Source organism: Solea solea, chromosome 3, assembly GCF_958295425.1.
Source record: "Solea solea chromosome 3, fSolSol10.1, whole genome shotgun sequence".
Lineage (NCBI taxonomy): Eukaryota > Metazoa > Chordata > Actinopteri > Pleuronectiformes > Soleidae > Solea > Solea solea.
Genome location: NC_081136.1, coordinates 33,749,564 through 33,777,220, shown reverse-complemented (window position 1 = coordinate 33,777,220; position 27,657 = coordinate 33,749,564). Strand labels below are relative to the sequence as shown.

Below are 27,657 nucleotides of genomic sequence, written 5' to 3'. Positions count from 1 at the left end.
GACCACTCATGTGTGTTACACCCCCGTGAGACAGCGTTTATTGCCCCTTTGGTGGGTGACAAACATCCCTGTGTTTTCTTAGCAGCCAGCGACGATGAAGCCTCTCTTTTATGATCCCGTCGAGTAGTTCAGGCCGCGGTGTGCATGCAGTAAATCATGTCCCCCGAGAGCAGCAAACGAGGGACCAAGACATATGTAAGGAGGAGGGGTGAGTGTGCGTGTGTGTTGTGGTCTGTGTGCAAGCATGATGCAAATAAAAACACAAATGCATAAAACACAGAGCTTTTGTTGAGACTTACAGGCGGCTGGAGACCGAGCATGATCACCAAGGATTCCGAGAACTGCTTTCACTTCCATACAAAAACACACTTAGACCACAGGAAAATACATCCAGAGCCACACGGTTTAAATGTTTCAACTGCAGCCTTTTCAGCCCGGAATGTATTACCGTCCCCATGCATAAGTGGAATATTCAATAGCTCTCAGATTCTGTATAATGAATATTTTCAGACTGCTTTTACCAGGTTTTATCAACAACAAAGCAGCTGCACTGACCACTGAAAATCAAAACAGACAGTCGTGTTCCAGGCAAAAAAAACATCAGACATCAGTTTGTATTGCCTTCATCTTGTTCATCTGCTCGCCTCGGTTATGGACTGTAGTTCAGCCCGGCAGCTAAAGCCGGGGTTTTCTTACGAATAATCATTAAATATTAAAAAAAGAACATTTTAACAAGTCGAGAAAGCAAAGCCATCCTGTGTCACTGCCGTTTTCGAAATTCACTGCTACACGAGCATTGCTTACGAGCCAGTATTTGCGGTATTTCACTTCAGTGACGCCAGTGTGCAGACTTCATTCACCTGCTTCCCATTCACACATTTACATTCATGTTCTCACACAGACTCCACTAAAAAAAGGTTCATCCATTTTATGTTCCACACCATCTTTAGAGTTTAAATGGCAGACATGCACACAGTCTACGAGGGACTAGATGAAGCATAAATCAAACTTTAGGACGCACATATGGTGGAGAGCGAGAGAAATGTGTGAACCAGGAGACAAGAAGAGCTTGGTGGTGCAATTTAGGCTTAGATATCTTAATAATTCCATGAAAAAGGGTAACAGAATTAAATGAGGTTGGTACTATAAGTATGATATCCTGATTTAGTGTTCAAGAGTACAGCTGTGCTAGATGAAGACCAGATGAGAAAGAAAGAAGTGAAAGAAAAGGGGACAAAGGGCAGGGGATGAAAAAGGTGAAAAAAGAGAATAGATTAAGAATGGCTCAGTTATTTGTTCTACAGTAGCTGTGGGGATCATGGATTTCAACTGACGTGGACTTTCGGGATGACAGGAAGAGCGCTAATGTCAGAGGCATGCTGAGAAAATGTGCAGTGCCGAAAACAGAATGGCACATGAAAGCGACGTCGAGATGAAAGGCCAGATGTGCTGTGTCAAGCATCTGCGGTTTGAAACACGGTTTTCATGTGACGGCAGGATTACCCAGCCACTGCAGCAAACTGCCGTGTGTGTGTGTGTGTTTGGGTCAGCAATGATCTTAAGAGATCAAACAGATCAATAGCAAACCTCTGTTCAGCTCCACAGCCATTGTAGGCAGGGAAGTCTCTTTTTTTTCTGTCTACATCTCAAGATTTTGGGACTTTGTAGAAGCCATTTGGAAATGTGCTGAAGTGTTTGATGGCTGTGTGTAAGTGGAATGAAGTACAGCTGCAACTGTTGTTGTCTCAAAGCAGAAATAAGACATAAAAAAAAGACATAAATAAGCTCAAAAGCTGTTTTTATGAGAGAGCGGGGTCCCGGCCATTGATCCCGGCCACAAGTTTTAATGGAGTAAATAAACAATGCCACCTTTAAATATAGCGGTTATTTAATAGAAAAAGGATGTGGGTCTGTGGGCAAATCGAGGGTTCAACTACACAACATTTAGATGCTTCCGTTTTCTTCTTTAATTCCAACTTCAAATGAATCTGGGTGGATTTCAGCATGGAAGTGGAAAAGCGTGGTAGAAGGAGCTGTGATGTGGTCTGTTGGTGTTCGTGTGTGTGTGTGTGTGTGTGTGTGTGGTTGGAAGCAAAAAAAAAAATTCCTCCACATTCCTTTGCATGAATATCGTTGTTATTTCACTCGTTATCATCCATGGTACAGCGTTTTTGATGGGATCCAGCTCTTTGCAACATGAAACAAAAGAGGGATCAAAGCCTAGATCATCTCAGAAAACACAACTTTCTAAAACCACACTCTGCTCATCAGTGTCAAACAATCAGTACTGGTAAAGCTTTGTGAGCTTTCTTCTTGAGCAGCAGAGGGAAAGAAAACCCTTCATAAATAAGTTGGTGGAGGCAGGGAAATTGAAAAATATAAGGAAGGTGGTATTTAAATGCAAGTTAGAACTCTTGGCAAAGCCACAAAATAAGGAGGGGATTAAAGCTGCAGCAGCAACAAGAGCTGGATCCATTTTATTTAACTAAAATGAACTGAAACTCTTGAGACTGACTATATCCAACAAAAAAAAATGAGTCACTTCGCAGCAGATTCCTCAGCTCATAATTGCAATGTAAAGCATTTCCGGGATCGAGAATGATTCAACGCGAGGTGAATCAGAGGCGATGAGTGGCTCCCAGCTGTGTGTGACCCCGTCGGCCCGGCTGATACGAGAATACCTGCCCAATGGGGGAGCCAATAATTAGACAGCCAGTGGAGCTGCTCTTCTCACCTCAATCGCTTGTCCCTCACTCTCGGCTAATTAAAGAAAACTGGACATATCAGTGCAGCACACGGGCTTGTGTTTGTCTGCCAATTAAAAGTTGTTGTTGTTGCTGCAGCAGAATGTCTTCAAACCGCAGAGTGTAAACATCAGGGACCAGTTCCACAGCAAACGCAGCAAAAATAATAATATATATATATATATATATATATATATATACACAAACAAGTAGGTGCTATGGCAGTGATATGAGAAGCAGACCTATAGACTGACTACTGTAATGGGAGGATAATATGAGGTGGTATAGAGGAAGTGACTAAGCTTATAGGGCGAGGAGAGGAGAGGAGAGGAGAGGAGAGGAGAGGAGAGGAGAGGAGAGGAGAGGAGAGGAGAGGAGGCTCATGGTAGAAGAGACTTGGCAAATGTTCACCCTCCCACTCGGTTGGCAGGAGAGGCACAAACAGTTTGCTCACAGCAGTACATGCATCTATTAGCATTGTTCCAGGAGATAATAACTTGGTGTGTGTGACTGCATGTGTGTATTTATGAAAGTTGATGTATACACGCGTGTCTGCGTGTCGACTCGGGAGCCAATAAAGTGGGCAAAACGAAGTGAAGTGACAGACAAACAATATGGTGCCGCGACAAATATAATGTATGTGGGAGCAAGTGTCGTGGGCGTGTTAGACTCCAGTGCTGTACGTCAGCTCTGCGGTGGCAACGCCAGACACCAGCGTGTTAACAAGGACTCATTTGTCGTTGCTAATTGAGAACAAAAAATTATTTTCTTACGTGGAAAAAAAAAAAATGGTGGTTGTTCATCTTTAACTGTCAGTTACAGTATATTAAAGATATTCATTCAGCTCGTATTATGTGTGGCACTGAACGCTACGATCACAAAAGCTAATTAATCTTTTTGTTTTGTTGTGTTTTTCATAATTGCTCTTTTGGAGCAGGGACACAAAATAGATCTATTATGTGAACTGTTCTTAAATCTTTCAGTCCTACACACTACCCTGGAAAATTCTTATAATTATAAATGATGAAACTGTTTTAGCCACTTTTACTCATCAACGGTAAATAAAAGCTTGGGGGCCACCGTGGACAAACCCACTTGGGACATTATTGTGAGCCCAAATCTAACCCTGATGGGGCCCACGCTGAACTTAAATTTTCTTCTCATTAAGTTACCTTGTGTTTCTCTATCTCGCAAATACATTACAGGGCAGTGCCTTAAAATCAGAAAGAGAGGCCGGAGGACCGACAAATCACGTGTAATGAAATCGACTGCAAGCCTCAGAAATACTGATCACCTCATCCGCTCAACTTAACGCACTCATAACCAAAGTAAACACAGCTGGCAACAGGAGCCTATTTAGAAACTGCAGTGCCTGTTCCTCTGCACTTTCATACAGATTCAGAGGTTTAAAGAAACGATGTTTCTATAGCTGCTGGTCTCAACTGAAGCAAAGCTCTCACACACACACACACACACACATATACACACAGCGCACAGAATGTCGCCCACTTCTGCCATTAGCTTTATCTGTCTGAATTCAAAGCTGAGAGCCCAATCCCTGTTGGTTTTCTGAAAAGATTTTTGCCAGGCTTGTTCTTCCCTTTATGTCCCCCCAACTCTCCGCTGGGAAAACACAGAAAAAGAAGGAGAGCAGTATAAAGAGATGCCGATCGCTGACACAGCCGCTGCGATAGCCTCTCTCTTGTTGGCGAGGGATATAAAGAAATGGAATGAGAGACGGGGCAGACAGAAGGAGATGCTGAGATGGGGATAAGGGTGCAGGGCAGGCGTGAGGATGTTATGCTGGGGTAAGCTGGCAAAGAATTATCCCTTCATATCTCTCCACTTCTTTGGGATTTTATTTGGTGCTTACTTATTCAGATCTTTGAAGCCGCATTCCTCCTGAAAGGAGGCGCGCGTGCACACTCGCACACCAATCCGCAACAAAAGGACAATCTTGTGAACGCAGAGGTAAAAGGTGACAGGAAAAGAAAAGGTACAAGACGAGAGGAGATGGGGTGTCTAAATACGTGTGCCCTCCACTCAGCAGGGGGAAAGATGTTGACAAGTCAATGAGCGAGCGAGTGATGGAGGAGTGACACGAAACATGGAGCCACACAGGCAAAAGGGAAGAGGTGAAGACGGTGTAGCCGTGTGTGTGTGTGTGTTATAATATGTAAAGTATGCCATCTTAGAAAAACCGCAGAGACGGGGAGAGTGGGAGAGAAGGTGCAAAGAATGACTGGCTGTTTTTGACAGCTGGCTTCTGAGTGAGTGTGTGTGTGTGTGTGTGTGTGTGTGTGTGTCCGTTTAATCCCACAGCCAAGGCAACATTGATATGTAGCAATTGCCATGTTGTCAAGGGAACCATTAGCACGACTGAAGGGCTGGTATCTGCAGTGCACTTGCCGACACACAGTTGTCTCTCTGCAGTTACGAGGACGTTCATCAACACAACACATTCCTTAGCCCCTTTACCTAATCTGAGCCATTTCAACTAAATGCCTAACCCTAATCTAAACCCGGTTATCTTAACTCCTGAAAAGCCCTTTGAAGATGAGGTTCTCCATGGCAGGTGCAGATCTTTGGAAATCAGGGAAGCAGAGGGCAATTTCATGATGCCGAATTTTACCTCCATGTGACCAAATTTTAAATATACACTTATAAAATAACACTCTGGGTGCGTCACTACAAGAGATGGGCATTTCAAGAAAGAGATTAGCTACCTGAATGCATTCAAAGACCCTGGTAAATTTCATCAGTGGAGGAGGGCATGTCCTCATGTCAATGAATCTGAACTAAAATGTGTCCTCAAAGCCAGATAAAGAAGAAGTGTACACACACATCAACCCCCTCGCGAGATGTTGGACATCATTTCCTCTCCATGAGCCCTACACTGGTATGCTGAATGCGAGGCAATGGAAACTGCATCAATACAGCGTTTTACTCTGTCTAATCTATCGACGTATTTGATGCATGCATGCTGGGGACAACAAAGTATTTATCTGTCACAACTGTCGATATGTCACGCTGTCGTGCCGGCGTCATCAGCAGCAGAGGATCAATCCGAGCGTCAATAACGCATGGAGGCCTGAAGTCCTTTCCTCAGGCGGGATCATCAGATATTCAACTAACACATGGTGAAGGACAAAGACCATTTATTGTGCATTTCTAGTCCTCTGCGTAATCTAGGTCAGACTGCAAGAGTGACGACTCAATCAGCACTGTTTTAATGCTGAATGTCAGCTTCTATTTTACTGTGTTTTTAAACAAAATGGCAAAAAAGTGGATAAGAACGATTTGTTGATGACAAGCAGCTACCTACTGGAAAAGTAAAAGATTGTAAAGGTAGAACCCGAAAGACGCAGCAAGTCATAAGTCAAGGTAATGGAAGATGACCACAACATCACACATACACTTCCAATTCTGTCCAACATTAATTTAGTGAACATAAAATGCCAGCCAAGTGAGGAGAACGGGGAGAGAAGACAACATTAATGGCAAATTAAGAAAGAAGCAGTAAAAATGCCTCATGGGTCAGAACAAGAGATGAGGATGAGAACCATCTGTTCCAAAGAGGATGAACACCACTTTACCTGGAGAATAAAAACACCAGTAACAACTGAAGCTGTGTGAGTGTTTTAGACCCTGAAATGACCGAACAATATGGATTTCTTTATAGTGCAAGTTTGAAATTCTTGTCTGACTGAAAGACACCAATTTTCCCATTGATTTTCCTCTTTTTATCTCAGAGGCTCATATGCCTATAACTCAGAAAAATTAATAAGCAAAGTTGAATTCATCCTCTCAAACCAGGGCATTGCTGCAACAACCTTGGTGATTTAAAAATAGAGGGTCATATCAGGCAACTACTGAGCTACGAGTGTGTCCCAGTAGAATGGCCTCTTTCAGGAATGCTGTTCTAAAAACATTATTTTGTTGTCCTTTGTGTGTTTTTGATAACACTTTGTACGAAGTAAAGAAAAGAAACTGAGAAAGTACAGAGAGTAATGTCTTTTTATTATTCTTATTTTAAATAGACTAGTAGAGAGAAAAGAAAGCGCCAACATAAAAGAAGTAGGAGGTGAACAATAAGGCAGGTAATGGTGCATCTGTTGATACAACGACTGGCTATCCTGGCTATGTGCCTGCAGTATTCTCACACAGAGCAAAATTCAATATGTAGTTTGGCGGTTTTTCTTTTTAAGCGAGATGGAAACAAACAACACAGTGAAGATAATACAAACCCTTTTTGTTTGCCCCTTGCTGCTTCAATCACATACAAAACATCTTAAATATAGTAGCTTTGGGCTGAATAATGATTTAGACACTCATGCTGATGAGCAGCATCCATTTTGCCCTCTCTCTCTCTTTCCAACTGCAAATTTAATGCACAGTATGCAATTTCTGCCACTCTCAATCAAAACAATTATAAAACACCTTGTATGCTGATGTTGGGGAAACAGCGTGGGATCATGGGAATTGTTGTCTTGTTTTCTAGTTTGGTTCCCTGGCGCCTTTGTACTTTAAGGGGTGGGCGACTAAAGTGAAACAGTCCATTACCTTGAGGAGAAATATGGATTTCTATGGATTTTAGTTTGGTCAGTAGGGAGACAGTTTTTGAGGGAAAAAAGATAACAAAATAACAATATTTATGATGATAATTCTCAGAATTTCAAAATAAAATTGTTTGTTTTGATAAAAAAAAAAGTTCACAAGATAAACATATTTAACTGAAGGAAAGAAAAAAAAACATAAATAACTTATAACTTGATAATAAGCTACATTAAATTAATTCAATGTAGTTTGAGACCTCTGCTTTAAACTGTGGTAAAAATGTTTTAAGAGGGAGAAAATAAGAACAGAGAATCAGAAACAAAAGAGAGTGAGAAATAAAATGAATAGAGTGAGCGATATAAAGTGAGGCAGTGTAGTGTCACTGTGCCAGTGCATGAGAGCAGCACACTATTGCCCTCATTGATGTGTAAGAGTGCTGCAGTGCCCTTCATGTAGCCGCAAAGGCTAAGAGGATTCAGCTTGTCCCCGAGCGTCGCATGTCTGCGTCTTTGCACTGCCTGCACAGTGTGTGCTTATCAGGGGGAACGGTGAAGTTGCATTTACATCACACACACACACACACACACACACACACACACACTGTCGCACTTCACTGCACGTTAAGCAGAAGGTCGCCTTACTAAAACGAGTCGGGGGGCAATAAAGCGGGTGAGCAGCTATCTCCATTCAGGCCCGTCTATCTCTCCATCGCTGCGATGGTGCGAGGGTGTTTATGTGGGTCACTGTGTTCACCTTCAGGCTTACAATTCAAGACATTCAAGGAACAGAGCAACCAGACTGTGACGCCAACGCACAAAAAGCCTGATAACTGCTTAAAAAAAAAGAAGCTGAACTCTGCCTGTGACACCAATTAGTCCAACGTAACAGACGTCAGAGTTTATGGTCTGTACTCGGCACAATCTACCGTTTAATAGCATCATGCTTAAGATTGTTTCAAGGTCAAATTTCAAATGACAAAGGTAATCTCTATTTAATTGTGAACTGGTAGTTATCTTGTCATTACTGCTCTATTTCAGCCATTTTGGAGACAGCTACTGCTCGTCTACGGCTCTGTGACTTAAAATAGAAGTAATGGATTATACCATTGTATATCAAATAGGGGTCATCAAAAAGGTTTGGGGATGAAACAATACATTGATGAATAATAAACTAATGACAATCAAATCAGGCTTGTCTTGAATTGGTTTGTGTTTTCTTTGCTCCTCTGACAGTGAACTAAATATCCTCGTGGGAATTTTGAGGTTCACTTTTTGATGGACATACCACCTCAATGAGTAATTGACAAAATAACCAATAGATTAATAAAAACCATTGGTTGCGGTGCCTTTCAGGAGTAAGACTCTCAAAACGGTCGATATATGACGACGAATGTCAGACAATTACAGATTAATTTGGGTTACAATATATAGTGAATATTTACTGTCATTAAATAACTGCCAAATCAATCAATATTTTTGTTCTAGATGTTTTCCAGGTTTCCTTACAACCGTGTTGAATCTATCTGGGTCATACCAGTGAGTCGCAAGATTAGCAGAGAAAATAATTCTCCTGTGATGGTGAAAGGCATAAAATACTGCAGACATGGCTATAGTTCAAACTGGTCATGAATGAACGGACGGGGGACAGATCATGGCTATAAAGCAGCAGTAATAGATATGGGACTGTCTTCCGCATCCACGGTTTGTTTAACTACAGTATGTGGTGGTGGTGGGGGAGAAAAAAAAAAGGACCCGGGGGGCAGTTCAATGTCCCCACCGTCTGCCTGACCAGGAAACCACACCATGCATTATTCATCATGTGTACTAACCGCCATCCCATCTCTTACACATGCACATTGAGCAGAGTCTGCCACAGGATAAAATATATTTGTGGAAGTAAATAATAAAAAAAAAAGAAGAAGGAAAACAAAGGCTTACAAATGCGTTTTGGCAAAACAGGCCGATAAAAATAACAGAACATGAGTGTGTGTGTGTGTGTGTGTGTGTGTGTGTGTGTGTGTGTGTGTGAGAGAGAGAGCGAGGGAGAAAGAGACGGGGGGGAAAGGAAGAGACGTGGTCAAAGGGTGTGAGATGCAAGACTTGTGTAATCAGCCTCGTGCCAAAATAATTCAAGCGTGATTGGAAATCAATGAGAGTGTGGAAGCTGTGGGGGAATCCGATGCTGTCCTGGGGGCTGGAATAAGACGTGCAAAAGAGGCTCAAATTCATGAAGGATGCATCGTGTGCACGTGTGGGGAACGTTCAATTAATGAAAAGAAAAACTAAATGTAACTGTTAATCCACCGGCAACAGCATCCCTATTTCTACTTACAGAGGAGAGACACGGTAAGAAAATGATTGACCATATGCTAAAAACCAGCAAAAACAAAAAAATGAATAAATCGATAATTAACTAAAAATTTGGGTAGGATTAATTAGCATTTAATTAAAAACGCTCCAAAAGCAGAGTTATTAAAGCCGAGACGTGTGTAGAGGGAGACGCTATCAGGGCATCTGTGATGCCTCGCTGGCACCGTGACTCATCACCGCTTCACAACACAACCCCCTACAGGTCTGAGTGCACACTCTGCCAACACCCACCCATGACAGCTGGGTGGGTGCAAGCCTGTACACACACACACGTACACACACACACACACGGTGTTCATGTTACAAGGTGGGGTATGTGGGTGAGAGGGACCCATGGTGAGCAGGGCTCGGCCACGTTTAGGACACCGTGCGCTGGGGGGCAGCAGCGCACATAACACATGTCATGCCTTAAAGAGACACTGCAGAGACTGAGGTAAGTGTCTGTGAGTGTGTGTGTGTGTGTGTGTGTGTGTGTGTGTATAGTAGGGACATTGGAAAAAAAAAGCTGCTTCATGCTTGTTTATTATACATTTTTGTGCTTTTTGACGTCATGTTTTCATGTTATTTGCAATTTCTAGATTAAAAAAATGTCTCTTGAACTGCAACAAAAATTAGATATTGCGATGAAATCAAATATACTTTATTGTAGGGCTGTCCCTTTTTTCCAAAAATCAACTATAAACCAATTTATAATTCGCTGAAATAAACTCAAACATCCTCTCCCCTGCCAACACGAGGAAGCTCTGACAGCTTGTACTTAAAATGTGATGATGTTACATGTTACGAAATTCAATACAACAAAACAGACATGACGGATGTAAAAAAGCAGTATCAACCATGAGCACTTGTACGTACAAGATGTAGAGTAATTGTTATGAGTAGGCTGCTGCAGCTACAGTACAGTAGACAAGAGAGAGAGACCACCCAGACTGAATGAGGTCAATGAGGCTGACGGTGCACGTAGGTGGAGCGGTACACCGCATATTACTATGCACTTAGCCCTGCTTTCGCCCCTGCTCAATCAACAACACTCAATTTCTGCTTCACCCCGTTTTCCTTTCTCTTCCTTGCCCTACCTGCTGCATGAGGATCAATTACATAGCTGGAAATCTTAACAATGGTTGTTTCCATCAGAGGTCGATCCTGTTTGACAAAAAAAAACCCTCTACAGCTGATCGTTTCATTACCATTTCATCACACCGCCACCTTTTCAACCAGCGCCGGCGTCTTCAGGTGTCCGCCTCCGCTAAGATCGATTCCTCGTTCATCAAACGTGCTTTAATTAAGAGCCGGAGATAGTTCAAACATTGTTTCACTGACTTACATCATTAGTAACAACACTGCGCTAATCATCGGGTCCCATGTCTGACTGACTCATCCTAGATAAACACGTCACTGCAGTAAAAAAAAAAAAAAAATATATAAAATCCTCGCCTCACTCTCCTGGATAAACCGTGCCTTTATGTTTGTCACAGCTAAAAACCGTAGAGAAAATCAACACAACAGCTCAGTGACTGAAACAGAGTGAATGGATGCTTTTGTCAATGGAAGGTGGGTGGTGAGAGAAATTAAATGAAAGACATCAAAAAGAGTGTGTGTGGGGGGGGGGCATTAGAATTGTCTGGGGAGTAGTGTTTACCAATGTGTTTTCTTCTTTCCCTTAGATTTCTATGCTGCCATTTTTGGTTCCACACTGTGAACGGGAGCAGTGTCTGTCAGAGATTAACACTACACAGAGAGCGGCGCAAAGGGGGAGCCAGGATGATGCATGCAGACAGACAGACAGACAGACAGACTGAGCAGATAAACACAAAAGTGATTTTTTTTTCCCCGAGTCGTGAAGGAAAAAGAAAGGTTCAAAAAGCGACAGAATCACCATAGAGACGCGGAGGGAGGGAGAGAAGGTAGAGGCAGGATTTAAATAAAGGAGACAGGGACGAGGGCCGCTCCCCAAACTGGATGCCACATTAATTATGCGCATCTGCATCAGGAGAAATTAAGACATGGCTCTGTGGCAGTTTGGAGAGAGAGAAAGTGAGGAAGGAGGGGATATGAGGAGAGGTGGCAGGAGGAAGGAGAAAGCCAAGAGCAGATGTCAGTCAGAGATTTACAACTGGACACTGACGAAGAGAGGAGGAGGCGATAAGAGTGAGGGACAAAAAGAGAAAAGGCTTTAGTAGTTAAAAGACCACAATAACGACACAAAAGCATGAGAAGACGACGGCTCTCAAACTAAATTTCGAAGCAGAGAAGGAAGAGGAGAACAGCTAATTACAGAGTAGTGAAATGTGGAAACGTGGTGATGAGGGAAGAGAGCACATGGACCGCTGATTCGACATGTCATCACATCAGCGAAAGCCCTCGAAAAGCTCAAGACGGTCGTCGAGTATCGCGAGGAAGAGAAATATTTGATGAATGCAAATAAATACGCAACCAAAACTCAAATCAAACGTTATTCACACGAGGCCGTCTCTGAAACGTCTTAAAAAAGCTCCCGCAATCAAAGGCCATTCAGACGGCAGAATGTTGTGCTAATGAAATCGAACGATCCATATTCATGTTTGTTTGTCGCACACCTCGATAACCTGTTCAGACGAACACTTGTCACGTTCTACAGGGACCGGCAATGACAGAGAGGAGAGTGGATCGAGGGCAGAATCCACTTCTACCTGTCGATCATACACCAGTCTTTAACTCTGCTGCCTGCCAACGACTTGCCTCTTGTTAAAGCTCCTGTACTTCCTCCCATCACCTCTTTGCTCCAGTTTCTTCCCATGCGACTCCATTGCATTTCACTGCCAGGCACTGTGTAACATCAGACTATTAATAGACACGTTTCGAGCTGCTATTATCTTTTTCTTTGCCATTTATCAACTTCACAGAGATAACCAAACTTATTTCCATGCCGTTGCACTATGATTTACCTGCTTTTTTTGTTTGTTTTTAACAATCAACAGTACATTCGTGCAATTGCTCCACTGTGGATGTTCACTGAAAATGTGTCACTTTGAGGGCATGTTCATATTAGCCAATAACAGTGGGTCAGTGCAGCCAGGCAGCAGGCAGCAGGCAGCCCCCGCACTGGGCTCAGTACTCATTATATGGCTCGGTCCTGCCGGTTAACGACCAACTCTACCTGTGAAAAAACTTGCTGACAACACTAGTGACTGGCAAGGGAGAAAATGTGTATCGTGTGAGTGTGTGCGTCGGTTCGTGTGTGTGGACAGAGGAGGTTTACAGGCGTGATAACGAATCCTTAATTTGATCCGAGTAGAGAAAACGCCCGAGGACCATGTGTGTTGTGAACTTTTATGGATGTTTCATCGATGTGCATACACTAACACAAATCTGCACTGAGTCAGGGAGCATTTACTACATGACTTCTTTTTTGATTTTCAATTCCGATTGTCGCAAACACGGAGGACGGATGTCGATACCAGGTCTGAATGGAGTCTATTACTGGCCTTCACACACACACACACGGACTCTACACTGGCTTTTACACTAGCTCACCTCCATCTCAGGCCAAGGCTACATTTCCATGACAATTAAACACCAGAGGACAGTGAAGTCAGCCACCCTGCACAGGAAAAGGTCCTTTAAAAAGGATGAGAAGAGGGGGAAGTAGAGGGGCGGGGTGGTGGGGGGGTGGAGACAGAAGGAGTGTGTGGCCTGGATAAGTGGTGGCAGGATTATAGCTGGTTCCATCATGGCTTTGGTCCATTCACTGCTTCTTATGAAAACCTATTAGCATGTGAATGAACAGGCAGACTGTGGATGGAGTTTGCTAAAGCCCAAGTGCACCGATCTGCTATCAGGTGAGCTTTCCACAAACTGGGAGCAGGCGGGCAGGTTTTTATACACGACACGTGCACGCACACACACACACACACACACGAGTGCAGTCTTTATGACTGTGTCCACTTTTGTACGGATTTTTTGGGGGGAGATATTTCAAAGTGCCGCATTAATTCTGTCAGATGTCGAGTGGATTTCCTGCCACGTCAAACAAAACGTCGGGTCTTAAGATCATTTGTTCAAAGAAAATGTGTGCGTTTTGTATTTTTGCGTAGATCTATGTGCAGAAAAGTCTCTGGACATTTTCTCAGAAACAAACGTCTTGAAGAAAAAACTATAATCTATGTAAAACACCATCTTTTTAATTATGTATTTACTTGTGTTTAAGTGCATATATATATACATCAAATGTTGAGATCAAACATGAGAATAATCAGTGCATCTTCACGATGTAGCAGCCACACAAAAACACAGGGAGACTGCATGCTGTGTAAATGGCTGCCGTGATCATCAGCATGTTGTATTCCATGTATAATTGATTTCCGTGTGATTTTTACATACAAATCAAGCTCAACCTGCACTGTGTGAAAGTCGTATGCAGCAAAGTCGGTGCCAAAGTAGCAGAGAAAAAAAAAAGAAAGCAGTGTGAGTTGCCAGCCTGGGTTTTGTGCTGGAAACTCGCACCCAAGAGTTCTGCAGCAGTGAAACAATGAGAGAAAACAATAAAAACGGAGGGCCAGAGTGTCCTGTTATAGTTCTTACCTCCCTCTGCAGCACCAGCTCTTTGGTGAACAGCATGGCCTCGTCGCTGAAGGGTTCAGCCACCTGCATGCCCCCAGGCAAATTCCTGGAACTGCGTGGACATTCAATACCTAGACACACAAATAAACACGGCATGATTGCGGGAAGAGTTATAAAGAAGTTATAAAACGCCACAAGACATGGATCTGGAAAGTGTTTCCACTATACTGTTCCAGCACAGCACAGCACGGCACGACTCCATTGTTACAGTACCTGGAAAAGCGCCATTAGTGATCGCAGAAACATTCTCAAAATCACTGCTTCACAAATGCACGTCATTAAGTGAACCAATCAACGCTCCTTTGCACCAAAAGAACCAGGGACCAAGTCTGCATTCACAACATACTTGTGTGGAAAGTGCTCCCACTGAATAACAAGTCTTATTTGTGTCTTTGGGGCCCTGTGAAATGGAGTCTGATAGATCTTCAGAGCCCCTTTCATTGAGTTTAGGTAGGATTGGATAAGCCTCGGGGCAGAGGTGGTGGGGAAAAAAAGAAAAGAGTGGGAATAAAGGAAATGTGAGACTGTCAAACTTCTACATGTTAATCCTGTTAAAAAATAAACACTCTGATAAAAAGAAGATGTAGACCAGAAAAAATATGCAAAAGAGAATTACTGCTGCTAAAAGTGAATATAACTGGTGTGTGAATAAAAAGACTTACAGGCAGTGTAAGTTCTGAACTTAAACTCCCTGTAAATCTTTTATGGATATGGGATGTGCAGCGTCTGCTAAAAGAACACACCTAGTTTCATTCTGGAATCATTACTTTAGTCTCTTATTCCCTGTAAGAGTTTAGTACAGTATGCTCTCGTATGTGAGCCACAATGCACAGACAAAAAGACACTGGATATGAAAAGAATACAAATGCAGAAGTTATACAAGTTTAAGTTGTTAACGCAGACATGTTGGTGTGAGCTTGCACTTAAGCCGAGTAATCTAATCATCATGTCTGTTTTCCCTGCTAGTAAGACGGCCCAATGGTCGACGTAAGTGCTTGAAATACACGTGCACATGTTTAAAAACGCATTCTTTTCTCCTCAGATTGTGACAGTTTCAGTTAAATAAGATGTTTGACTGGATCTTGGAACTCATAAACGCAGCAGTACTGTTCTGTGACATTAATCAGGGACACAGTGTACCTGGTGCGGTCTGTCAGACAGAGTCTGTGCTCCGGTCATGGAGGAAGTACTGAACAAAGAGTTTTAATTAACCAATTCTAATGATTCAGTGACACTGGCAACAACTGCTTTACAAGTCACTCGTCTGTGTGTGCGTCGCGTGTAAAATGAAGTCACCACAGTTGCATGCAGCCGTGCAGTGGTGACTCCGCCCACATTGAGTTGGTACTATTTTGAAGTGGAAACACAATCTAAACCGTGCCGAGGTAAGGCGAGCCAGGAAAAGGTCCATAATTGGTCTATCAGACAAAAAACTTAAGTTTCAGTCTTCTTCAGATGATTAGCTCCCACTACCAAAACCAGCCAAGAGCGATAAATGGATTTGCTTCCTACAGTGATGCAGGAAACGACAAACTCTTGTATTTGGTGCGTTTGTACAGTATTCATTTCCTGTGAGCACACTTCTGTCTACTGTCCCATTTACAAGAACAGGAACAGGAGACATCAGCGTAATTCGCTCTGGCAGAAAAAGTGAAAATGACCCAGCAGGGTGAATTGAGGCCACGGGACAATCTGCACCCAAGCATCGTGAAAAACTGTTGAGTCAACCGCCTGGAAGACATAAGTGTTCAGTGTAACGCACTAAAACTTTAAAACCAAATCGCATTCATGGAAATCGCTACTTTACCCTGAACTTTATGCACCTCATCACTGCATCTTAAATGTTATTCTAGTTCCACTCTCTTCTTGGTCACTATTATGCTACAGCATGGTGTGTGTGTATGTGTATGTGTGTGTGTGTGTGTGTGTATGTATGTATGTATGTATGTATGTATGTATGTATATATATATATATATATATATATATATGCTGATATATGTATGCTGATTGTACTCAATTCCCTTATAAGTCTGCTAAATGACATGTAATGTAATGTAATTACAGTTGCTGATACCCTGATATATGAAGTTTTCTATATGCAAATATTCAGCAAAAAAAACCTTCTTGAATACCAGGAGAAGAGGAAGAGGAGAAGACACTGATGGTGAGATCATCTAAAAAAGTATTTATAGAAGTGGACCAGGACAGGGATTCCATGTGGGACACTATGCCTACAAGAGCACCCAGATAAAGAGAAGAATAGACCATAGAGCCACTATTTAATAAAACTGGACTGTATATTTCCTCTAAAAGAATAATAAATAACTCCCAGTCTGTTAACAGTTTTTTTGTTTGTTTTTTTTTAACCGACAAAGGAAATGAAAAGGACACGAGAGGAACAGCAACAGCAACAGCAGCAGCAGCAGCAGCAGCAGCAGCAGCAGCGGAGGTTACTGTTAGCCAAGGTGGCGTTTAAAGTAATTGCTGAGAGGGAGATATTTGAGTTTCTGCTTGGGTTGTTCGGGGGTTATAATGAGGGCTGGAACTGTGTTTCTCCCTCTGCATAATTCACATGAAAGCCTACAAGGAAGTCATACGCAGAGAATTTGTATAAGACATTCAGTACAATGACTCGAATGGCTTTAAAGGAAGGGCCACGGAAGCGAGCACACCCAACCCAAACTAAAATGCCTCAAAAAGAAAACGCTATATGATTATAAACTGAGAAAGGAAGTTTAACGGGTCAAATACTAACGTAATCATCTTAAAGAATAAGTCAAGCTATACGTCCATAACTGAAATCAAAAGCACAATGACTCTTTGAATGACTTACAGCCTTTCTAAGTGCACTCAATATCCTGTGGCACTCTCACACACACACCAACTCTTATCCCTGCTTCACTCAAACCAGGCCAGACAGTCACTTAATGCAGGCAATTTTAACCTGCACCGAGATTCATAACTCATTCCTGACACTGAGATAAACATCTGAGGTAAACTACAGGATGTCCTTCTTATCTAATATCGGAGAGAAACAAGATCGCAGCCGATCACTTCTGACGCGATCCACACATAAGTAAACACACCGCTGCAGCTGTCGAGCATCATAGGCCTGGTATTCTTGTTTTGTTTTAAAAACACAGGAGTTTGAAATGGCTGAACAAACAAATGAACGCACAACTGAATAAACAGATTAAATAAAAAGAACGTCGATTAATATTAAATTCCGCACACCAACTCCATAAAAGACGACAATCTATCAAGCGTCTCATTTAATAACGCCGCGGTTGTGTGTCTCTCCGCCTCCCCGCGTTCCGTCAGGCTGCAAAGCCGCGGATCAGAAATGGGCAGCGAGGCCCCGTGGAGAAGATGTAACGTTTTAATCTGTGGCTCGGGGTGAGCCACACGCCTGATGAAATACTGCCTGCTCCCTCGGCTCAAACACAAACCTTCCTTGCTCAAGCGTGCACACCCAAACACGCAAGCTTTAGTCCTTTTCGTTCCTTATTTATAACATATTAGCAGGCATCAACTTTCACATTTAAAATCTCAAAATGTTTATATTATAAATAATGTGCTTAATACTATTAAGAGTGTAAGAGAAGCTACTCTTTGTAAGTATCCAAGTCACTAGTGCTAATTCTACTCGCAGACCAAAACTGGACGTATTCATAAGCATACATTTCTCCCAAGTGGTTTTCTGATATTTTTTAAATTTAGTAAGTGACTGTGTTTTCGGTTGACCCAACAGCGGGGAACAGAATTGAGTCGACCTCTCCTCCTCTGCTAAAGCGAGCAGAGAAAATGAGCTACATCTTGTAGGGATGAGTCTGGAGGAGAAAACGTGCTAATGTGTGGCTTCTGTGAATTGCTGTGTCATTGCTGCAATTTAAGCAAAAAAATATCCACATTACAGGCTTCCATACTGAAACTTACTCGCAATAGAGGGAGAAAAGAAAAAGTAAAAGCTGAGGAGACGTACAGTTTGTGTCAGAACAAGTCTAATAGTTTTTCCTCACATAGGAGAAGAAGCAGGTAGGCGTCAAAAAAGGTGAGAGAAGGGGTGACGGAGGTAGACGAGTAAATTGTAGGCAGAGAGGCAGTGAGCTGTGCTGTAAGGAAGAAATCCCAGGATTGTACAAACATCCCTTGCTTTTATCCTCTCAATCCATCCCTCTGCCTCACCATCATCTCACTTCAGCTCTCAAATGTTAGGCCTCATTACCTCAAACAGGAGTTGGGGAAGCGCTGCCTGCATCCACTTCCCCACAGAAGTGAGAGAAAAGCACGTTTCTAGAAATCCCTGACAAAGACTTAATTTATCACACACACGCACAAAAAAAAAAAAAAACGATCGGGATTTCTTTAGGGCTGCAACAACTAATCCATTATTAAAATAGCTGGCCACTAATTTAATAATCAATTAGTTGGGTCTACGTTACTACACATACAGTTGCTACCCCCTAATGTGGGGCAGTAAGCGCCATTAAGCTGGACGCCGACCGCCGTAAAAAGAAGAGGAGAACCAATGCCACGGACACAGCAGAGAGAAAAATGTACGACCCAAGTCATCAAAAGTACGGAGCGCCTTCCTTTTTCCAGTGTTAGGTGCGAAATGTGCACAGCTGATCAACATCGCTGCATGAGCACCTAAGGGGAAGCATGTTGGAGCCATGGGTGGAGGAGATTCACGGTACGTTCGTAGTTAGTTCATTTCATCTGATTAATAATCGATTAATCGTAAAATAAGAAATAATCAACAGATTAATCAGCCCTAGATTTCTTCCACGTCTTTTAAATGATCATGTGTGCATTTTAGCGTATATGCCAGACGATCGGTTCATTCTAAATGAGGCTCAGTGTCAGACTAGCATTTCACTCTTGCGTACTCAACCTCGCGTTTTCACCCTCTTTTGTTTGTCCGTATATTATTTGCGTGATATCGAACACGGGTAGGTAGTGGCTGACTTACTTAAATAATGTCAAACAGGTGTCCATGGTTACTGTCTTCTTTGGCCTCTATCACACAATTTACCACTTACAGTATCCCCAGGATTTTTTAAAAATCCAGGTGAAGCTTCTAAAAAGGTAATTGACTAAACCTAATTATTTCCATTACTAGTGGTCGTCCTGCCCTGTGGTCATGGACGTGCCAGATAGAAAATGACTGAGGAAAAGAAAATAGCACTGATAACGGTGAGAGTGGTGGTTAATATTTTGCATATTTTATTTTGCAAAAGTAAACTCCTACTCCTATTGATGGAATAAATAATACTGAACACTGCCTAAAGTTTTTAAAATGTAAGGATTGCTAAAAACCATAAGGCTAAGGGTTAACTCTAATGACCGGTTGACTAATGTGCGCAAAAATACAAAATTAGCATATTCACTGGGGTCTTGTGAGGTCTTGTGAGCACTGCAGAGGCGTTTGACCCCTGAGTGACATCGGCAGAAGGCGGTAGTTACATCCCATAGACTCTTGCCGACCTCTGCAGATACACAGACGTGCGGGGTATGATCCGGAGCTTTGAAACGTCTGTAACCAGTGTAACAAATACATCCGACCTCCTCAAAGCTCTGCCCCCCCACAAAAAACATTGGAAGTCTTCCATGACCTGCCAGCCTGTGGCTATTATCTCTGCCTGAGGATTGTGTGCTTCTCTGGCTCGTTGTGAAGACTGCACAGGTAGGCAGGAGCAGCCACTCCAGCCTATTGTTCCACGTGGTTCAAAAAATAAAAATAAAATTTAGTTTATCACAGTTCTACAGCCACTGCCGTTATTGATGGCTCTTAGGAAGTGAAGAGGGTTTTCAATGAGATAAAGTGTTTCCAAAACAAATTACAGACCCTACATTTAAAAAAAAAAAAAAAAACATCTCGTGACAAGTGTTTGGTAAAGCTGCCGTTTTCTTGTGACCCCAATTCACTGAATCACACAGTTGTGACCAACCTTCACTGACAGACAGGCAGGCACTCATGCACTGAAACTCCTGGTGGGTAATTTATTAAAGTGAAATATAGCTGAAGCTTAGAGACGAGCATATTTCCCGAGCTCCAGCTCGAGTGCGTCCTCCTCGTGAAGTAGCGTGCCGGGTTTATGGCGGGTGACTGATTTGTATGTAGGCTGATGCAGCCCATAAGCCTATGTTTAGGTTCAAGATTACAACTCTGAATGCAGTAAATTTAACACCAATAAAGTCTTATTATCCAAAGTTATTATTCCTTCCTCACCAGCAACTTTATGACGTGGCAGACCTTAAAATGTGTCCCAAGGCCTGCAAACATCCTGCCAACCTGCCCCTTACTCGCATTTCCGCCGTCTCAAACAAGGACACCGATATGGTGCAGGACAATAACATTTTATTTGGAAACTTTCTCACCAGCAACTATGTTAAACTTACTTTTCTTTGTCACGGATATATTTTTAGAGCACAAGTCTTTCCGTCTCCTGTACTCGTGCACAGCCGGAAGTTTACCAGCACACGGGTTTATATACATACACACACTCACATCAGACATAAAAAGTTAGATACATGACACAGCCACTCACAGTAAAATGGCCCGCGCCTCTTCCTGACACTGTAAATCTTTGTGTGTTCCGTCTTTTTTTGACAAACTGCTACTCAACACACCTTTCTAAGTTACTTTTTAAGTACACTTCACCTGCTGCAGCCTCCATCAGAAACTCTGGAGCCAGTAAACGTTTACAACCCTTTCACTGCACGGTGCCCTCGTTAGCTTCGACGGGCATCCTCGCCTTTATTCCTCATCTATCCTTTCTGCCTGTATGCTCCTTATTTCACCTACCACTCCTTTCATCATCCATCTATACATACACTCCCAAATCCCTTTCTCATGCTAAACCCCACCTTTTCCTTTCAGGAGCGGGACGACGCCTTTACCCTTTATCAAACACGTATAGAAGAAGGGAAGCAAAGGCGATGTGGGAGGAGAGGAAAGGTCTTTGAAGCAGACGCTTCGCATGAAACTCTTTTGTTTCCTCACGTCTGTTTATCTCGATGCGCTGTCTTTATCCCTTTATCCATCGAGGTAAATTCAAGAAAGGGTACAGAAAGTTGAGGTGTATGACTGACAGTTTTTTTTTGTTGTTTTTAATTCAACAGCCTCACAGTTTAATTAGGCCACATTTGCTCTTTGTATTTCCTACATAAACGCCACAAAATAAACCGAAGTGTTGATATTATTTAATTCTAACAGCTGGCTGACAGTGTTTGTTAACCCACTGAACTATTTGTGAAGGAAAATGCATTCAATTTGCAACCCGTGCGGCATAAAACCACTTAACGCCTTGAGATCATTAACTGTTTGCAGTAGCATCCCATGGCTAAGTATAAAGAAAGCACGGCTAACATTAACACGATTAATGCAAGACCTGCTTGAACAGCGGTGTCATTTTAATATGCATTTTCCATTTGACTGCATATAGTCAATATTTACACGTATAGGGATTACTAAACAAGAGAGTTCATCTTAAGAAAACATCCTTTAACGTGAATTAATGAGGCGATCGTAAGTAATGAAGAGACTTCACTTCGTATACAAATGGGAGCTTACTTCTCTATAACCATTAGTGCTATGTCGCATAATTCATTACGTAGGCGTTTTGAGTCAATATACCTTAAGCAAAACCTATTTTAAAAAGAGAAGCTTCACAATTATTCAACTGTGCAGGACATAGGGAAAAAAAAGTCCTGTCTAATTTTAAAGTGCAACGCAGGCAGTATCATAAAAAAACAACACACCTCATTATTTGTCAGCGATATGGAATAGGATTAAGAAGAATGGACCAAAGAGCTTCTGCTATTTCATACACAGCCAATTTATCACACGTGTGTCATAATAAACAGGCCCTGTGGCGCGGATGGCCAAATAAAACACGGGAAGATAACTTTGTCAGGTTCGTGGGAAGAGGAAGAGGAAGAGGGAGGAGATAGGAGGCACATCAAGATTACAGGTAGACAGATAAAAGGGCCCGTAGACTTCATTTCATGTATGGATAAGCCTTTAACATCAGCTATCAGATACAGGAAGCCAAACATACGGCGACACAGATGCAGAGAAACACTGAGGTCAGGGCCCACCAGACATGTCGTCTTATCTCATAAACATTCAGTCTCCAGGAAAAAAGGACAATAAAGTAAACACACATACACACACACACACACAAACACAAGCTCTTCAAATATTACAGCGCAGCATAATAAGAATGGAAGTTAAAATTGGAGAAAATAGGAAACAGGATCCTTTGTATCAATCAGCGCTAATGCAGCCTAATGTTTATATTGCAGACAATACGTGTCATCCAATTTCCTGCAGATTAATTTTTTCTTCCGGGGACAACCAATAATCAAATGTGCACGAGGGCCATCAGCTCTAATGTGCTTCTTACGATTTGCTAATATCCTCTGATTGAATAAAATCCGTTCGAAAGAGAATAATATGTCAACACCATCTCGCGTATAACTTACATCCTGAACATAAGTGTCTGCACTAAGCAATCTCATTAAGAGGCGATTGTCAAATGTAAATCAGTGCTATAAAAACCCCATATGGTTCTATATGCTGTGTTCTAATTTGCACGGGGTCATGTCAACAGCTCGGGTTGCAGGCGGCAGGCAGAAAAAAATGTTAATTACAAGAAACATCGGTGAAAAGCAAAGACAATCAGAAGTGAATTATGAAATTATTGAACGCTTCAACAATTCTGCCGCGCATAATTACACCGAATATGAGTGTTTGTCAGAAGTATATGATGCTCATTCAACTGGAAATGAAGGGAACTCTTTGGCGGGCAAACGTCTGACTGAAATGGATTTGAAACATTTTCATTTCAACAGAAACAAAAGAGGATCGTCTGCTGTGGATGGAATGCACACTCTTGCCATTCCCCATGATCCAAGACGATGTGCAAATCATTGTTGGCTGCCAAGATACAGTCTCTGTGTTTTTATTACTAGCGCAAACTGTCAACACAGCCGCGGAGTGGAAATAAATGACTGGACCTGCTATCAAATACTGTGCAATTCATCCCATCTGCATCTTGCCCCAGACTAAACAGGAGTTGTTTTCTCATACTTAAAAATAAAAGACTCAAAAGCCCCAAACAATTGGTTTGATGTCTGTTATAACGGCACATGATTTGGATTTAATTAGTTGTGTTTTATCAACAATTGTTGGGGAATTATATCACTCAAGTGACTAACTGACGAGCTGCTGCCGTTCTATTTGTTATCAATTCAGTCAAGTGTCTGTCCTCAATGTCCCTGTACTTCATATCCAGCAGAACACAAACATCCTTTGGTAGCATCAGGCAGGAAAAACTGACACCTACTGAATGCTAAATGAAACAACTTTACATTCTGAGAAGGTATCAAGTTTTCACTACATGACCTTCTCCGATACTTTACGAAAGAAAGAGCTTGGAACAAGTAATGTGTTTTGTTTTGTTTTTTAACTATTTAAAAGTATATACACTGTGGATGAACCTGCTGAAACACTAATCACAGCCTCCCAGCACCTTGGTGCTGTTGCTAGTTTGTTGGCAGAGAGCCAGGTGAGTGGAGGCGAGGTCAAAGTGGAAATATGCTCCACGTCAACCCCGGTGTGTAAGAAGAGAGTTGGGGATGCGGTGGGTCCAGAGACACGGCAGCCCTCTGGCCCCCGTCAGGGTTGAATGCTGAGAGGTGTGATAAAGGGGCTCAAGCGCTAACCTCTGAACTGGCAGGTATCGCACAGTGCATCATTACGGTTGCTCTCTGCTAGCGGGCAACACATTTCACACACTTTAGCACAGAAGTCGGCGAATAGCGGATTGAATGTTATTAGTTTGATCCACGAAAAAGCTAATAACGGGATAGATATTTGCTACAAATATTACTAGCAAGCAACAAAAAAGCCATAACTAGAAAATGGCTGACCTCGGAGCCTGGATAGAAATAGTACAGGAAATTTACACAAAAGGAACAATTTACCTTTTCCCTGAGACATGCAGCTAAGAAATGTGAATATTACTGGGAAAACTGCAGATGTTATCTAAACCAGAAGTGACGAATATTTATATATTTACCTTAATTGTACTTTTATTTTTTCGGCATCTGTATTGCTCTACCCAACATTCTGTGAACATCATTGTATTGCCTGACCTTAAGTGACCCTATCTGTTTTTATTTGTTTGTCTGTTTTGCAGACTATAAGGAAAAGCTTATAGCCGACTAATTGCACATCCAAGGGAAGAAAACCATCATTGAAAGAGGTTTATTGAATGCACTTCTAAGCTCAACACACTGTGGACCCCGCATCACTCACACTAGCTCCCATGCACTGGATCTTAGCCATTGACGAGGAGAAAGTGCAGCAATCAGCCACTATTGGAGCCAAATACCCTATTAATCAGCTAAAATGATGAATCGGTCAACCTCTACTTTGTCCATTTGTGAAATTGATGTCAAAGGATTTTTTTTTCAATGAATTTTCCAGGCAACTGACCTAAAAACGGACCCAACGGGGGAGTCAGTCAGACAACTCTGAATGAAGTGACCTACACATCTGGAAAGTAAGAGAGAGAGTTACCCACCGGCAAGGAGGAATGTGATGAGGCAGGTTTCTTTGGGCATGTACAGCTTGAGGCGGGAGCCACTGAAGACATATTCTACCACAGCTTCTGACCGGCCAGCCCTCTGTAGGAAGGGCAGGAACTGCTTGGCTTTCTGTGTCTCCTAATGAACAAAAAAGGGAAGACATTTAATGGTAAATATAGTTTTTTTTTTAAGAAGATATATTTATTCAAAGGCAGGTTCTGGTGATTTGCCATTGGTCAAAAATATCACAAAAATAAAGCTGGAAATGAGTATACACATCACTTCAGCCAAATGAAAAGTTACCAAAATAAACAAGCATAGACGAAGCATTTCTATTCACGACGGAATCTGTGGGCTTTTTCCCAGACATCTTTAAATCTTGGTCTGGCCTAATGAAGTCTGAGCCACTTCTCAGTGTCAAGTCGGTAACCTCATGTAGTCGAAAATAATTCGCTCTCTCTTTCTCTCTTCCTGCGTCCATCCCTCTCTTGGCGAGTGTGAGTCACTAGCATATTGGTGCGCCCAGCAAAGCTAAATCATGTGTTTTCAAGTAGCGCTGCTAGGGAAGACTCAAACGATAAAACGTGTTTTTTTTTTATTTTACAAAATTTAGTAATGTACCTACTCCACGCATTTGTATGTAGGCCCAATAGACCAGTGAGTCACGGAGTAGTGTACTCTGTGTGTTTGGCAGTGTGGACATGGGATGAAAAACAAAGGCTACAGCGAAAGACAGAGTTGAGTCAGAAACGTGTTGTTTTATACTGAAAACAGACGTTTTAAAAAAACTTGTTGTTGTTGTTATTATTCTTGCCTCCGTTTGGTGTTCGTAAACAGAAGTGATGCAAGATGCCGCATCCTTCATCTGAAAACAGATCAACTATTACACCTGACCTTCAAATTTGTGTGATCTCATTTGACAATGGTTTAAATGTAATGAATATTTAAACGTTACACCGCTTTGAGGGTTCAGATTGGAACAAAGCCAAAACTTGCTGAACACTGATTGGAAACATTTCAAATTAGGTTGTTTTTCCCAACACAAAACACATCAGGCAAAATGAGAGAGGCTGTCTACAACACACACACACGCGCACACATCACCGGTGAAACTCATGACACTGAGTGCAGAGTATGTGCTTTAGATGCACCACCTGAACTCAGCCCACTTCAGTCCAAAATAGTCCCTTGAGTGGGAGACACAAAACACTTTCCTCGTACACACAACACATACAGTGCACCTGCAGTGTGTGGGCTGTGCAGTCTAACTTGGTTCAGAAAAATAAGAGAGAGAGAGAGAGACATGCGAGAGGAGAGGGTTCTCATTATGCAACCTTTAAAGGTACGAGGTGAGTCAAGTGCTCCATCCACTCTCTTCCCGTCACCTCTGTTCATCTCCTACACTATACATTTATAAACACATCTCTGCTCTATTTGGGTCTGCATCCCACTTAACGTACACAGTCCCTCTCTGTAAACCTTTACCACTGAGCTAAGGGATGCTGACATATAGCCGTGTGTATTTCCGAGTGCGCGGGAATGCGCCGTCGCATGTGTAAAAGTTTTGCGTAGGCGTGACTATCGCAGAGGAGCAAAGGAAAAGCAAAGAGGACACAAAGGGGGAGAGGATGTTTGTTGGGTGGGAGGCAGTGATGCTATTTTGGTCCTTTTATAACAACGCTCATTACATTAGCCTAGCCAAACAACTGGTGCATGCGGGTGTCTGCACATACGCGCCTAATGGCATTGACTGGCAGCAATCCTTGACTGTGCTGCAAATCCTCTGTGTCCTTTTTGAAAACTGACAGAAACATTAAGAGCTGGGGGGTGGGGGGGGGGATACAGCTGCATACATACAGCAGAACTGGCATAAATCACTGACAGTGGATGGTGCTAATAAGAGGGGGGGTGGGATTAAAGAGCGGGGGCTCCTCGGTGCTGATGTGCATGTCACATGTAAAACACATGCACATCATGATATAATGCCCAAACCTCTACTGGGTCACTGGGGCAGTTTAATGAGTAAGACGTGCGAAATCTCCAGCTGGAAACAGGGTGTGGTGTATATTGGGGTTTTTTCACCCCCCTTTGTTATTAAAGTAAATTAATTATTTAGCACTTCCTCCCACAACTACTCCCAAGTCATTGCTACACATAGGATGTGGTCAATTTAGCTAGTTAAGGGGCAGGGGTTTATAAGTATAAGATGCACTAAAACTCCCCGAGAGTCATAGGAGTTACACAGTCAGCACAACAATTCCCTGCCATAATTATCTTTCCAGGCTTCAGTAATTTATCTGTCGTGCTGACACAACACACAGGGAGGTTATGTCGACGACAATGTGGGACTTTGGAGAGAGTGTAACATCTCACCTATTGGTGTTAAAGAGCTTTACTACTAAAATGTAAGCTGGTGACACTTTAAACGGCAACTTGAAGAGCATGCTCACGACAACCGAAATGTGTTGGACCACTCTGTTTTTAAAAAAAAAAAAGAGAGAGGTACAACAAAAAAGAGGCTGACTAATTTAACCAAATGTCTCTCTAGAGGACACGAGTACGACAAGAGAGCTCAAGTGAGAGAGACAATGAGGTGCAAATGTTTCTGAAGTTCAATTTTGAGTCGTTGGCAGTACACCATCGAGTGGATGAACACAATGTAAAAAAAAACGGCCAGTCAAAGACAGCACCTGGGTGTAGGAGTACACTGTGACACAGTGGAGGACTGCACTCAACGATGTACGTAGAGAAAAACCACCAAAGTGGTAAAGGGAAATAACGCTGGAAA

General features: G+C 42.4%; 1 protein-coding gene across 2 annotated transcripts in view; it reads right to left on the bottom strand.

The window, feature by feature from the left end:
* snd1 (staphylococcal nuclease and tudor domain containing 1) overlaps nucleotides 1-27,657 on the bottom strand; it is a 167,813-nt gene that overhangs the window by 97,200 nt on the left and 42,956 nt on the right. For both annotated transcript variants that reach the window (XM_058625515.1, XM_058625514.1), the window contains exons 15-16: nucleotides 24,866-25,007; nucleotides 14,231-14,340 (exon numbers count right to left, since the gene is read on the bottom strand). In XM_058625515.1, the coding sequence (XP_058481498.1) occupies nucleotides 14,231-14,340; nucleotides 24,866-25,007 (252 nt within the window). The remainder of the gene's footprint in view (nucleotides 1-14,230; nucleotides 14,341-24,865; nucleotides 25,008-27,657) is intronic.